This window comes from Gracilinanus agilis, chromosome 2 (assembly GCF_016433145.1).
Source record: "Gracilinanus agilis isolate LMUSP501 chromosome 2, AgileGrace, whole genome shotgun sequence".
NCBI lineage: Eukaryota > Metazoa > Chordata > Mammalia > Didelphimorphia > Didelphidae > Gracilinanus > Gracilinanus agilis.
Genome location: NC_058131.1, coordinates 357,471,581 through 357,487,810, shown reverse-complemented (window position 1 = coordinate 357,487,810; position 16,230 = coordinate 357,471,581). Strand labels below are relative to the sequence as shown.

The following is a 16,230-nucleotide window of genomic DNA, read 5'->3' as shown; positions in this document are numbered from 1 at the left end:
CTTTACCCAAAATTGCTAGCCTGGGTAAGGGCATAAGGGAGGAACTAATGTGAAAAAAGAATATTTCTTTATTCTTCAAAATGTGCATCGAGATAGAAAATCTTTTGCAATTAGAGATCATATTAACAGCAACAATGTATACTGGAAGAAGAAAGAGTGAGTCTGGCTGTGCATATATTGGATTTAAGTTGGTAGATATTGTTTTTTCTGCATGGGATTTCACAAGACTATTAGGAGTAGGTCCATTTTGAGGGGAATAGAAGAAAATGCAAAGTGATCCATTTTGTGTGTGTGGTAGAGATGAAAGGGGGCAGCCCTGCCTGTTTGGAATAGGCATGAAGGAGGATGGCCCTTTCTGTGTGGGATAGAGATGAAAAAGGGATAATGCAATCATTGTAGGATAGAGGTAAGAACAGATAGCCCTGTTTGTATAGGATGGATGCAAGCCCAGTGGTCCTACCTATGTGGAATGGATGTGAAGGGAAATGGCCCTTTCTTAAAGACAGAGATGAAAGGAGATAGTCCTGTCAACTTGGGACAGAGGTGAGTAGAGAATGACTCCTTCTGTGCCTATATGTAACAAAGATAAGAATGACCTTGTGTAGCCCATCCATCAGGCTTCCCTCTTAGCAAAGGACAAGAGAAGCCATCATTTAGCCCTCATTGGAGTCATCACATTTTGTTCTCATATCCCATCAGAAACAAAAAAGGAGGATGATCATTCTGCTAAGTTTATTTTTATTGCACAAGCAGATGGACAGACAGCACCGTGACCAGGGGCCTCAGAGCACTGGCTGAATGCAGCATGTTTCTCCACACCAGGATCATAAAGTCCGGGAATAGGATGGAAGACTGAAAATCAGTATGTCCTTTCCCCAGTAGCTCAGGATTGTTCTGCACAGTAAATAATACATGCTTAGAAGAGTTCCTTATATATACAGAAGGGTGAAGGCAGACTTTCCAGGGCTGAGCATTTGAACCTTTCCTTCAAGGTTTCAACTGATTCATCAATCATTTATCCTAGAAGAAGAGACAAAGACCAGAGACTATAAACTCAGGGTAAGTCCAATGATAATCCAGCCTGTCTCTGTCCCATTTTCTATTCTTTTTCTTCCCTGTTCTTTCACATGTATGAAAATAGCTTCAAAATAAACACAGACTCTCAGATTTTGAAGACACCTTAGAAATCATTATGACCGAATCTTTCTTCTTAAAGAGAAGGACACTGAATCTTAGAGAGGGGAAAATAATATAACCAAGGTCTTATAGGAAGTTTGAATTAGAGGCAGGTCTACTAATTGGGCCTTCTAATAGAATCTTGGTGAATTTAAAGTATATTCCAACTTTTAGTCTATTTCTACCTTTGTCAAATGGGGAAGTTTGACTAGGCCTCTCTAAGCTCTAACATCCTAATATAAAAATATTCCATCTAACAAAGAATTCTGTTCTGCCCTTAATAAAGAAATATACCACTTCTGAAATCTGGGCCTCTCCCTTCCTTGGGAAGAAAAATTTGTGAGTCTCCTCTGAATGAATTCAGCTTCAGTTTTCTGAAAGGGCAAGACTGGACTGAGAGTCAAGGAAGTGTCAAAGTAGAATGATGGATCTGATATTTGGGCTCTTAACAGGAAAACTATTTGTCCTCCATGGACCTCAGCTTAATCTATAAAATGAAGGGATCAGACTAGGGTGAAGTCTTAGTACCCTTCCTGCTTTATAGCTTAGGTTCCTATATTTCTACTTACAATGCCTGAAGAATTTAATGGGAGGGGTTCTCTAGGCCCATCTTCACACTTCCCTTCCTTCACCATTCGGATGTTGGTGTGATGTAACCTGAAACAGAAAGACAAGAAAGAATAGACAGAAATGGAAAGACATAAAGAGAGAGAGAGAATGATAGAGGATAAGAAAGATAGAGATGGAAAGACACAAGGAGGCATGGTTACTAAGAGCTAAGGATTGAATTCAATAGGTGAATAGGCATACAAAACAGAAAACTAGAGGAAGGCAAGAAAGTAATATGTGGAATTCCCCTTACAAAAACTATTTTTAAAGACACAGATCAGTAATTAGTCTATAGTTTATAATCTTAGAGAGTTAAGAGAGGTAGCTAAACTATTTGTCTAGGATCACATAGCCAGCTATGTTGGAACTTGAACCCAAAGTAAGACAGAATTTGAACCACTGACTTCATAAATTCAGTCATTTCCAAATCCACTATATTCCTCTGCCTTAAGGATGTTCATACTCATGTGATTCTCATAATAGTCCAGTTGTTAAGGGAAGCAGTATAAGGATCATTATCCTTCTTCCATAAATAAAAAAAAAAAACTGAGTCTCTGAAAAAGGAAGTGATCTGCCCAAGGTCACAAAAAATACATTAATACATAAGTCTTCTGACTCCTACCACAGTGTTCTTTCCAGTATATAATATTTATACTATGAGAGTAAGCATGTTTCAAAGTTCCAAGGTAAGTGAAGTTCTTGGTAGAGAGAGAGGAAGAGAAGAAAGAATGAAAAGGAGGGAGGAAAAAAAGAATAAGAAAGGGGAAGGGAAGGGGAGAATTGGTCTTACTGAAAAGTTTCAAAGTGCTTTAAAACCTTCCAAAGGTTTAGTTCTTACAGATTTTCATGACACAGCAAACAAGGGTGGTTGTATGTCTTGCCGTCCTCACCACACACCCAATGCAAGTTCTTTGGGCACAGGTAGCCCATTCTGGGAATTACTCTGTACTTCTGGCACATTTCAGACTCCTGAAAAGGAAGCAAATAGACAGTCACCTTCAAGAACTTTCTCTTGAAAGGGGGATTTGCATTCTCTCTTCTAGTAACACTTTAAAAGAAGAAGTGAAGAGAAGCATATAGTTTTTTTTGTGGATGCTAAAAAGAAAACAGTTCTTCAGACACTGAATATCTGAATTGGAACAAAGAATGCTCTTGTGTGTCTGTGTCTTCCATTTTCTCCTTCATCTTCTTAGTATGTGAGTTGGAATAAGGTTCTCTAACTCTCTTTTAATAAACAAAAGGAAAATCCTCAAGACAGAGCGGCAATAGCTCGAAGTCAATTACTGAACTTCTGCTAATTATAGAAGGCCCTAAAACATACATCTTGTGAACCTGGTAGATAATTTATGTCTGAAGAGAGCACAGACAGAACATGCAACTTTTAAATAATTTCTCTCTTTAGCCTCTTAAAGCAATCTCTCCCTATTTCTCAATTCCTTGTGAGAGTTACCAAGGGAATTACTACTGGTTTAATTCAAGTTTCTCCTATATTCTCTCAAAAGTCAGTGGATTAAGTTATGTTTCTAGCATTTACAACAGAAGAAGACAAGAAGTGGATTTTAATAATTATACTCACCACAGAAAAAAATGGTTTACTTGCGTTTTTTTCTTCTTCCACAGAATTGATATATGATTTTTCTTCATTTCTCTCCTTAGGTTCTCCATTACTATAGAATGGGAAGAAATATATCATTATTCTAAACATATATTATGATTCTTATACTTTCTGGGAGAAGGGAGATAAGTATGTATGTGTGTACATATTACATATATATGATAACCATGTATATGTGAGTATATATGTACATATATATTTAGTATCTATACTTATACTTTGTACTTAAATAGTATAGTAACTAAGTATATATAATTTATTAAGATACCAAGCATATAGTATATTTATATGTAGATATACATATGCACATATATATTCATACATAGTATCTCATATATACTCACACATACACATTCCTATTCCTTATATGTACTAAGTATACACATATAGCATCTCCCTTAGTATATGTTCATATAAACAGGCAGATGTACACACATATTTTTAAAATATATATACTTATATATGTCTATATGCATATATACATATTACTTAGATATGTCTAAATATAAGTATATATGCTATGATTTATAATAAGAAGAATATCAAAGTTAGAAAATTAAGAAAAGTAAACTTTGAAGGGGGTCTTAAAACACTTAATTTTAGAGCTAGAAAGGAAATTAGGTCATACTACATTAAAGACAACAAATATCAGACTCAGAATTTAAAAATTTAAGTCAGAGGGACCTTAAACATAGACCACCAAATGCTAGTGCCAGAAATGGTCTTAGAAAATAGAACGTCAGAGCTAAAAGGAACACTAGTTCCTAAAATGTCAGAAGTTAGGAGGTCCTTAATACTCTGTTTTCTAGTTTCCTGAGAGTACTAATAATGTCCCTTCCCAATAAGATACTACCTCTAAAAGCATTGTGTTGATTTTTAAAATATTTTAAGATTTAATTTAAGCAAACATTTCTCCAATTTTGATCCTTTGGTCAAATAGTTTCTTCAATAGACCACAATATCTGTGATTTAGTCAGGGGGGAATGCTCAAATTATTGACTTGGATCATAAGTCCTTGGGATATTAGAAGATCATAAGATCATAGATTCAAAGATGGGAGGGACATCAAAGATGATCAAGAAAACTACAGGAAACTGTTCAACTTTATTTATGTCTGTGATCCCTTAAGATGGAAGCAAAAACAACAACAAAAAAAATAAAACAGTCCCTGATCTTGAGGGGCTACCATTACTAAGGGAGGTTGGTCAAAGATTTGAACAAAGGTATGATATCCTTTGTCCTTGGAGCTGTTTTATACTTTGTAATATCAGGAATTCAGGACAGCTAAATCTCAGATAACCTAAACTTAGTTGACTTCTTCATTGGCTCCATTTTACATTACCCTACTTTGAATTGACTCTTACCTGAGAATCCTAATTTGGTATGTGAGATGAGGAAGAGAAAAGTGATGACTTCAATTATTTTTTTCTTTTTTTTTTCTGATCTACAAGGTGAGGCTTCCAGATCAGCTAAAGGGTCTACTGGTTGTAGAGCCCTGGCTCAAGATCCTCAAGACCCATATCTATAGTCAAACTGAGTAGTTATCAAGAAAATTCAGTGTCCATCTGTCCATCTATATTACTAAGTCCCATTACATCTGATTAATAATAGAGATGGTTGTCTCAATATCCCAATTCATTTTTTTCTGTAATGTTTTCTATGGATAGTTTTGTTTCTTTTAATTCACATAGAAAAGTCCACTGTGAATTAAAAATGCATGACCATTTTAGGAATGGAAAATTGTGTTTACATTTAATTAGGCCCTTATGACAAGGAGAAAAGTGAATGGTAGCCTCCCAGTAGCCTAACAGCCCTATCTGGAACAACAATGACAGTTACTAAACTATTCTCTGGGACAGCAGTAGCAAAGCAATATTTACTTACACTATAGCTCGAACTTGAACATGGTCAGCAGCCCTGCAAGGTGCAAGATTGCCACTGCTCCGTTGGCTCTGGGAATCATGACATTTATACTGACAAAATAAGGAAACATGTTAAAACCATGGTTTAATCATTGAATCTTGCATGAAATGTTAGACTTCATTAAGAGTAGTGCGACATCCAGAACACAGCAGGTGATAGTCTGATTGTCTTCTGCCCTAGTCAGACCACATCTAGAATGTATTCCTTCCAAGAAGAGCAATCAGAATGTTAAAAGGCCTTAATCATCCCATTAGATAATTGGATAATGGAACTAGTGATATTTAGCCTGAAGAAGAGAAGACTGAGAAAAGACATGTGTAAAAGTGTTCAAAGGATTGTCATGATTAAGAGGAATTAGACTTGTTCTGCTTGGATCCAAAGGACAAAAATAGATTCTAAAGATAAAATTCATAAAGACACAACTTCAGTACCAAAGTAAGGAAGAATAATTAGACCTCTTTATCAAAAGCTGGATAATCACTTGTATAAATTGTTGTAAAGGGGACTGCTTTTCTGGTAGAGGTTGAGCGAGGTCACTTATGAGATGTCTTCCAGCTCTGAGATTCTACAATTTTCCTATAGACATATCAAACTCAATAAGTCCAAAACCAAACTCTATCTTTCTCCACAAACCCCATGCTCTTCTGAACTTCTATATAATTGGCAAGGGTACCACCATCTTCCTAGTCAGCCAGTCTTGCAACCTAGGTATCATCCTAAACTCCTCACTTGCATTCATTCCCATTTTCATTCTTTTGCTATATCTTTTTGTTTATACTTTCACAACATTTCTCCTATATGTTCCTTACTCTCCATCCTCACAACTTCCATCCTGGAGTAGGTTCTCATTATATCACACCTGGAATAAGTGGGAACTCAGTGGTTGTCCATCTGAATCATCTCTTCCAACTTCAGTCCTTCACCACTGAGATGTAAAAATCATTTTCCTAAAGTACAAGACTGATTATGTCACTTCACTGCACAGTAAATTTTGGTGGCCCCGTTATCTTCAGGATAGAGTATAAAAGTCTGTTCAAATCTGTTTTTACCTGTCTCCTCCAGAGTTAGACATGTATTGATGGAAACCATAAATGATGTTCTTTAGTGGACCACTGGGTTTTTGAGATACTCTTCTCACTTGGTTCTACTCCTACCTTTCTTACATTCCTTCTCAGTCTCTTTAGCTTGATGAACATCCAAATTATCTCCCTAGTAAAGTGTAGATATACTAGAAAAATATGCCTCTTCCTCATGGGCCCTCTTCTCTGTCAACATTCCATTTTTGGTGAAGTCTCAGCTGACATAGAGCTAATTATCTCCATGTAGGAGATCTGCATCACTAACTGCCTAATGAACAATCTAAAGTAGATAGATGTATAGTAGGTATCTCAAACTCAACATATCCAAAAGAGAACTCATTTTTTCCAATCCCACCCCTTCACACTTTCTATTTATGTTGAGGGGTCCATCATCATTCTAAGCATGCAGATTCATAATGTTGGTGCCAACTTTGCTTCTTCTCAATCAGTTGCCAAATATATGTATATATGTATGTATATATGGATATATATCCATCACACTACTCACTTGGCAACCCCCCTAGTTCAGGCTCTCATCACCTTTGCTTGAAATACTATAATAGCCCACTTAATAATATTCCTTCCCCAAAATTTTCCTATTGCAGCCCTATCCTCTACATGTATTTTTTAATTTTTTTAAAACCCTAATAGCTATATCTAGCTATATCTAGCTATATCATCTAGCTATATCATCTAGCTATATCTATCTAGCTATATCATCTAGCTATATATACATATATATCCTTCTATATTAATTTTATTTGTTACAGGGCTAGGCAATGGGGGTTAAGTGACTTGCCCAGGGTCACACAGCTATGAAGTGTCTGAAGCCAGATTTGAACCTAGGACCTCCTGTCTCTAGGCCTGACTGTCAATCCACTGAGCCATCCAGCTGCCCCCATGCATTCTTTTTTTTTAACCTTTACCTTCTTTCTTAGACTCTATTTATTTATTTATTTAGAACTTATTTATTTATATTAGTTCCAAGGCAGAAGAGCAGTAAGGGCTAGGCAACTGAGGGTAAGTGACTTGCCCAGGGTCACGCAGATAGAAAGTGTCTAGGGCCAGCTTTGGACGCAGTATCTTCCATCTCCAGACCTGGCTCTCTTTCCATTGAGACACCTACCTTCCCCTGCTATATAGTTTATAAATAAACGGTTCTTGGAGATGATCTAGTCTAAACTATTCATTTCACAGGTAAAGAACCTGAGATGCAGGAAGGCTAAGTGATTTCTATAGTCATGTAAGAGGTTAATAAAAATTAAGTCTTTTCACAATGAAAATTTTATGTGATTAATAAGCATATCTAGCACAATTTTGTTTCAGAGAATGTAGGGTCCTTGAGAGTAGGAATGGTTTCATTTCTATCTTTTTACCCTCAGCATTTAGCATAATGCCTGGGACAGACTGGACTTAATAAATATTGATTGATTGATTTTAGATGAGAAAAAAGGAATATGAAATTCTAATGAGCATATCAATATTTCTCTTAAAATCCCCTTTTACTTTGTGTCAACCACTAAGATTTCATGAAACATATCAAAGAAGAATCTGCTCTGGCCTGAGCAAGGAGAAAGCTATCTATCTATCTCTTTTTTCTCTATTTGAGCCTGGTCTGATCAATAGCTTTTTCCTTTCTACATCAGTGTTGAAATTCGAGAATCTCTTACTGAACTAAAGGAATTGGGAATCATGACAATAGATTAATTGGTTCAGTGCCAATGTGAGCATATTAGTCATGCCTGGAGAAGTTGAGGGAGAAAAAAAAGGTGAAGGTATGTAGAGGAAAAAAGCAAGGGAGTTTTTCTTTTCATATATTGGAAAGAATTTGAAAATTCAGCTGGTCCACTCCATCTCCTTTAATTTACAGATGAGAAGGCCTAAAGAATTTACCTGGTGGGCATTTAAGCTGCTCAAGATGACAAAGCTAAGGAGTATTCAAGTAAAGACTCAAACCCAAACTTCTGACTCTAATTCAGAGTTTATTTTACCCCATTTTTATCTCATCTCAATTATCTAGAGGGAATGGTATATAAATAACCTTAATTTATACAGCCAAAGGGCAAATAAAGGTGTGGACAAAACTAGGCCTATGTTCTTCAATGTATGAATTCTTGTTTCACTAGGGGAAGTTGAAAAAGCAAAAATAATGCACCATTCTAGAGGAACTTAAAAATCATTCTCTACTACTGTGGAAAGAATAAGCTTTTAATACACACTTTTATATTAATTAATTCACTACTAAACCAGAAGGAAAGACTCAGGACACTTCTCTTTACTCTCTTGTTTTAAGGTCCAGAGGGTCTCATCAGGGGGATCTTCTCTTATAGCCTGAAACCAAAAAAACTACTTTCCACTAACTAGGACAATCAAAGTGATAAGATCAGGGTTTTTCATGGCTTTAACCAAAGAGTTATGGCACAGATAATTATCAGAAGACAATAAGGATAGACACAAGCCTGAGATAAGATGGGGCCATTTCTAATCTGTAAAATGGAAGAGAAATACCTTGTCATTTGCTTTGTTGTCATTGGACACTTTTTCTTCTTGTATTCTTTTCCTTTCATTGGCTTCTCTCTCACTAGAATAGAAAAGAGGAGAATACACATAGTTTTTACCTGTACTGTGTGTATTTTAGCCAAACCTTTCTTCCATGCTAATCCCCGTCAAATGGAATCCTTAACACTTTAAAACATTTTTGGACAATTACCTATTATATTATTATGGACAAGTTACTTAACTATTCCAATAAATGATTTCCTCATGTACAGAATCAAAGGTTCCAATTACATGGCCACAAAGGCCATCCTTCTAGCTCTAAATCTATGATACTATCACCTATGATGTCCTTGAAGTGGATGTTCCATCTCCCAAAGCAGAAGAGTTCATTTGTGCCTTGGGTGACAGTTTCACTAAAAATAAAAATAAAGGCCACATATTGTGACCAGCCATGGAAGTGTTTGGGGCCATATTTCAACTGAGACCCTCCCATTTCCAGGCCTGGTTCTCTAGCCACTGAGCCTGAGCTATCTAGGTCACACACACACACACACACACACACACACACACACACACACACACACCATACTGCATCTTTTTACAGATGATAAAAAGGAGGCCCAGAGAGATAGTGAGTTGCCCATAGTAATAGTTGTTGTCACTAAAAATAAAAATAAAGGCCACATATTGTGGCCAGCCATGGAAGTGTTTGGGGATTATACGAACACAAATACGAAACCCTTTCCACACAATTAAAACTAGATCTAAACAATTGGAAAAAACATTAATTGCTCATGGGTAGGATGAGCTAACATAATAAAAATGGCCATTCTACCCAAATTAATTTACTTATTTAGTGCTATACCTGTAAAACTACCAAAAACCTTTTTTAATAAAGTAGAAAAAACTATAACAAAGTTCATTTAGAAGAACAAAGACCAAGAACATCAAGGGAAATAATGAAAAAAAAAATATGAAGGAAGGTGGCCTAGCAGTACCAGATCTTAAACTGTACTATAAAGTAGTGGTCACCAAAACAATATGGTACTGGCTAAGAGACAGAAGGGAGGATCAGTGGAATAAACTTGGGTTAAGTGATGTCAGCAAAACAGTCTATGATAAACCCAAAGAGCCCAACTTTTGGGACAAAAACCCACTATTTGACAAAAACTGCTGGGAAAATTGGAAAACAACATGGGAGAGATTGGGTCTAGATCAACATCTCATACCCTATTCCAGGATAAATTAAGAATGGGTGAATGACTTAAATATAAAGAAGTAAACTATAAGTAAATTAGGTGAGCACAGAATAGTATACTTGTTAGACTACTTGGAAAGGAAAGATTTTAAAACCAAGCAAGAGTTAGGAAAAAAATACAAAATGTAAAATAAATAATTTGATTATATTAAACTAAAAAGTTTTTGTACAAACGAAACCAATGCTACCAAAATTAGAAGGGAAGCAACAGATTGGGAAAAAAAATCTTTAGAACAAAAAACTCTGAGAAAGGTCTAATTATCCAAATATATAAGGAGCTAAATCAATTATGCAAAAAATTAAACCATTCCCCAATTGATAAATGGGCAAGGGACATGAATAGGAAATTTTCAGATGAAGAAATTGAAACTATCAACAAACACATGAAAAAGTGTTCTAAATCTCTTTTAATTAGCAAAATGCAAATTAAAACAACTCCGATATACCACCTCACACCTAGCAGATTAACTAATGTGACAGCAAAGGAAAGTGGGGAATGTTGGAGGGGATGTGGAAAAATTGGGACATTAATGCATTGCTGGTAGAGTTGTGAATTGATTCAACCATTCTGGATGGCAACTTGGAAGTATGCCCAAAGGACTTTAGAAGACTATCTGCCTTCTGAGCCAGTCATAGCACTGTTAGGTTTATACCCCAAAGAGAAAATAAGGAAAAAGACTTGTACAAAAATATTTATGGCCGGGCTCTTTGCGGTGGCAAAAAAAATTGGAAAATGAGGGAATGTCCTTCGATTGGGGAATGGCTAAACAAATTGTGGCATCTATTGATAATGGAATACTATTGTGCCCAAAGGAATAATGAACTGGAGGAATTCCATGTGAACTGGAATGACCTCAAGGAATCGATGCAGAATGAAAAGGAGCAGATTCAGGAGAACATTGTACACAGAGACTGATACACTGTGGTACAATCTAACATAACAGACTTCTCTACTAGCAGCAATGCAAGAATCCAGAGCAAGGCTGAGGGGACTTCTGAGAAAGAAAACTAACCATATTCAGAGGAAGAACTGTGGGAGGAGAAACACAGAAGAAAAACAACTACTTGAACACATGGGGCTGTTGGGTATATTACTGGGGATTTAGACACTAAAAGATAACTCTAGTCCAACTATCAATAATATGGAATTAGGTCTTAATCATTGATGCATGTAAAACCCAGTGGAATTGTCCATCATCTACAGTGGGGTGGTGGTGGGAGGGAGAGAGAAAGAACATGAAACATGTAATTATGGGAAAATATTCAAAATTTAAAAAAATAAATAAAAATCAAATCAAATCATGCACATTAGTGAAAATAAAACTACAGAACAAAAGAGATGCTTTGGAAACATAAAAAAATTTAAATTAAAATTTTAAAAATGGAAGTGTTTGGGGCCAGATTTGAATCCAGAGCCTCCCATCTCTGGACTTGACTCTCTAGCCACTGACCTAATTAGCGCGCGCACACACACACACACACACACACACTCTCTGCATCTTTTTATAGATAATGAAAAGGAGGCCCAGAAAGATAGTGAGTTGCCCAAAGTAATACCCTTAACCTTTGAGGCTACCTCATCAGCCCATTTGCAGAGTCCATTACTCACAAGACAGCTCGGCACATGGCACATTTATTGACATGCATCTTGCCATCTGGGCCTTTAATGGGGTCATTCTCTCTGGTGCAGATATATTTTTCATTATTCATTAGACTGCGGAATTCATGACACTCATCCTGTTGATATTTTTAAAAAGTTACCATTCTTGTTTAGTTTTTGTTGTTCAATTATGACTGGGCTGGTTTTAGCATATAATATTATTATATATACTTATATGTACTATTTGCACTATCTACATATTTATATGTGTGTATACACACACACACACACATATATATATATATATATATCCTCCCAGGTTTCCCCAAAGTCAAGATCAATAAATAATATAGAGATATAAATATCTTTGCTATATAGACAGACATAAATAAAAACATATAATCACGCATCAAATCATATAATAATCATATCATATAAATCCTTTTCCATACAACCACAAAACTCTTCAAGGTAGATCTACAACTATCATTATATTGATTTTACACAGGAAGAAAATGACTTCAAAGGTTGGTACCTTGTTCATACTTATTATATAAGCTGAGAAGAATTTGTATTTCTGACTACAAGCCTAGTCCTTCCTGTCTACAAGTCCAACAATTGGAACATTGGCACAACTTTTGTGCTTCTGAGGATTTTAGTGTCTTGGAAAGAGGGGATTTGAACTGAAATAAATCTAGTCCAAGTTCTCATGGTGATGATGACAATGAAAAGAAAAGAAAAGGAAGAGAAAAGGTGGGGAAAAGGAAAGGGAAGGGGAGGGAAAGGGAGGGAAGGGAAGAGAAGGGAAGGAAACAGAAAGGAAGGGAAGAGGAAGAGGAAGAAGGAAGGGGGAAGAAGAAAAAGAGAAGAAAAAAATACAAGGTAGTCAGGTAGCACAGTGGACAAAATGTGAGGTTTGGAGTTGGGAAGACCTGAATTCAATTCTGGCCTTAGACACTTCCTATCTATGTAACCCTGGGCAAGTCCCTTAACCTTATTTACCTGGCCCTTGCCCTTCTATCCTCGAGTTTTTACTAAGACAAAAGTAAGATTAAAACAAAATAACACAAACAAAAAAGCAACCTATTACTGTCACACACTAGCCAACTTTTGTTTGCTCTATCCCCAAAGAACACTAGATGTCAATCATGTCCTAAATAATAAGGCTCCTCAGTTTCATTTCATCCTTGAAGAGCACCTTATAGAAGAGTATCAGAAGGACCTTAGGGCAATTCCATCACTTTATATCAGGAGATTCAGTATTAAAGAAATGAAGGGACTTGCCCCAGGAACACAGTTAGTAAGCAGCAGTGCCAGGATTCTCTTAGGACATAATAATTACTCAAATTTATATAACTCCAAATAATTTAACAAATACTATCTGCACAGAAATATCTTTCTTGTTGGTAAAATAAGGCCAGTAACAGTTACTTTCAAGCTAAGTCATGATAAATCGAAAGAATACAACCTTTTTGACAGAGCCACAATCAAACCTAAATCTTCTCCCTAGTTGCTAAATCTTGGGATCCCATCAATGTCCCTCTCTGGGCTTTACTTTATCTGTGAATAGAGTTATTAAACTAAATAATCACTGAATTTTCTTTTTGCTGACTTTGTGAAAAAAGTGAAAGAGACTAAGCTGAAGTTTCATGGGGAATTAGCAGTCATCACAGAACTGGAGGTCAGGCCTCCACATACTTTCTTTAATGAGACCAGCCTAGCCCAGTAATTGCTGGATATTGTGGGTATTGAGCTAATACTTAAGGCTTTACTATTGAATTCATCCCCTTATTCCCTCAGTCGGTACAACCTCTAAGTCACTGAAGTAGGTTTGTACCAGCCTTTGACAAACGCTACAGAATCCCAAATAAGAACAATTGTGTCCAAATGAGGGATTGAAGTTATAGGTAATACTAGTCACTCTCAGCTATTGATCACTAATTAAATAGGTGGGCTGATTCTTACCTGGTCTTTGTTTTTGTTATCACTGCTTTTTTTGTCTTGAGCTTCCTTTTCTCTGTAAGAAAGAGAGAAAGTATATTGGTTCCTGCAAAGGGATGAGTATGATACAATGGAAAAGGAGCTTGCTGTGACATCAAAGGGCCAAGGCTTGAATCTGAGGCCTCACTTTTAGCTATCTGTGAGCAAGTTTACTTCAGATTGTTTCATTCTTTAAGAACTCTTTATTGGATATATTCAAAAGGACCTTAGGGACATCTCTGGCCTTCAATTCCCTCATTTGTGAAGTGAGGAGGTTGGATTAAGGTCCATTCCAGCTCTAGACCAAACATTTGTTGAGTTTCCCAGAGGTAATGACAAATTAATTTGTCATGCTTTAAATATTTATAATGCCATTACCCACACATAGTGTTGGAAATGCAGTCAAAGGACATAGGTTCAAATCCCTATTCTACTACTTACTGTGACTACTACTTAATATGACTCTGAAAGAGACATTTTCTGTCTTTTCATCAGTTTTCTTATCTGTCAAATGAGGGAGGAAAGATCTCAAGATCTCTTTGAGTTATAAATATAATGATCATCTTAGGTGAAAGGATCAAAAACCTTTTCCAACACTTTCCTACACTTATCATGACACTAGTTTATCTCCATAATTTATCTCCTTAATTCTGACCATCTCTCTCTGATTACTATACTCAGGCCAGGTTAATCTACCAGCCTGGAACCCCATGTGAGCTTTCAACCCTCTAAGACTTTGTTTATACCATCCCTTCTGTCTAGTGTACCTTCTTTTTGTCTACTTACTATTCCATTTGCTACCTCCTTCCCCTTTTAAAGGATATTACTTATTGTTATGATATACTTCTCACCTCTACTTTGTACAATATTTAACTTCCTTTAAATCTTATGCCTGACCCAGACATTAAATCTCATAAATTAGAAATCTTAAACCTTTGTACTCCCCCAGAATTCTTTTTTCATTACCCAGCATCCTTTCCCCTTCATCCCAGAGTTGCATGCTTATGATGTTTGTATATGGTTGTGGGAATGCCTCTCTCACTCTCTTTTTTCCCCATGTGCAGCTGGAAAGCGAGCTTTGTTCAGATTTCTGTTATATCTTTTTTTAATTTTCTTTTTCTTTAAGTTATTATTAATAAATCTTGTTAAATATATTTGGAGATATTGTATATTAATTTTAATTCTCACACTCAGTACTAGTGCCATCTCCTACCTAAAGCTAATTAGTATTTTTTAATTTCCCAGGAACAAATAGTATTTTCTTACTGGTCTTTTCATTCTCATATTATTTTGTATTCATTGCTCTCCACAGAAGTTATTTTGCCCCAATAGAATGTAATCTAAGTACAGAGATTATTTACATTTAGTTTTTGTAACCCCGTCAATTGGCCTATTTTACCTTATACACAGTAGATACTTGGAAAAGGCTTTTTGATAGGTTTGGGATGGATACTTTAGGACCTGACTAATAATCTTTTCTCAAAAAGGCCTTCTCCCATTCTACACCCCACCCCCATCTAAAGGACTGATCTTTTCTCTAAATTCATATCACTTTGTTTGCACCTGGCTTTTGGCACTCGCCCCACTTGATTTATGTAGCTGTTATTTATATATGTATCTTATTCCCCAATTAGACCCTCTATAAGGGAAAGAACTTTATTATTACTAACAGTTTCCATTTCTATAGTACTTAAAATTTATAACAGTTCTGTGAAATAATATACCCAGTTATCATTATTCCCATTTGGCAGATGAGGAAAGTGAAATTCAAAAAGGAAGTGACTTACCAAAAGTCATATCACTATGAAGTTTGAGCTAATGTTCTGCTATTCATCTTCTTCCTCCAAGTTCAGTCCAGCCCACTCATCCACACTACTTTACATTGCTTTGGTGCCCAATACAAGATCTCAGAAAGAGTAAGTACTTAGCACTTAGCCTGTTTGTACACATCTCACTCTCCCTTGTTTCTCAGCTATCTGAGTTTGTGCCCTTCTCCCCATTTGATTGAAAATTCCTTGAGAGCAAAGCCTAAGTCTTCATGCCAAATATCTTCACACTAAGCACAGAACTTAACTCATAGAAGTTCCTTCAGAAATATTGACTGGGTTGAATGAACTGAAAGAAAGAATTCATTTTTTCCATTTTGTCTTGTTCTAAACCAGCTCCAAATTGACAGGAATTGAACATCTGGAAGTCCTCTCCTTTCAAGAAGTCACCATTTTGCTGTACTTACAAAATTTGTTTACACATGGCACATTTATTGCCATGGGTCTTGCCATCAGGGCCGCGAACTGGGTCACTCTCTCGTGTACAAATCAGTTTTCCATCTTTCATCTGGTTACGGAACTCATCACAGTTGATCTGGGGAGAAAGATGAATGAGAAAAGCCCAGTTGTCTCGGGGAGGATTTCAAATCTGGGATGAATTATGTCAGTTAATAAACTATATTTGTTATTAAAATAACCTTTTTTAAACTTTACTTGTTAAAGTA

The 16,230-nt window shown here is 36.2% G+C and overlaps 1 protein-coding gene across 1 annotated transcript in view; it reads right to left on the bottom strand.

Annotated features, from left to right (window-relative positions):
• Positions 1 to 738: 738 nt before the first annotated feature.
• SPINK5 (serine peptidase inhibitor Kazal type 5) overlaps positions 739 to 16,230 on the bottom strand; it is a 66,055-nt gene continuing 50,563 nt past the window's right edge. The window contains exons 21-29 of the mRNA XM_044659830.1: positions 15,973 to 16,100; positions 13,725 to 13,776; positions 11,769 to 11,896; positions 8,911 to 8,983; positions 5,285 to 5,373; positions 3,362 to 3,452; positions 2,624 to 2,754; positions 1,746 to 1,833; positions 739 to 894 (exon numbers count right to left, since the gene is read on the bottom strand). Of these exons, the coding sequence (XP_044515765.1) occupies positions 739 to 894; positions 1,746 to 1,833; positions 2,624 to 2,754; positions 3,362 to 3,452; positions 5,285 to 5,373; positions 8,911 to 8,983; positions 11,769 to 11,896; positions 13,725 to 13,776; positions 15,973 to 16,100 (936 nt within the window). The remainder of the gene's footprint in view (positions 895 to 1,745; positions 1,834 to 2,623; positions 2,755 to 3,361; positions 3,453 to 5,284; positions 5,374 to 8,910; positions 8,984 to 11,768; positions 11,897 to 13,724; positions 13,777 to 15,972; positions 16,101 to 16,230) is intronic.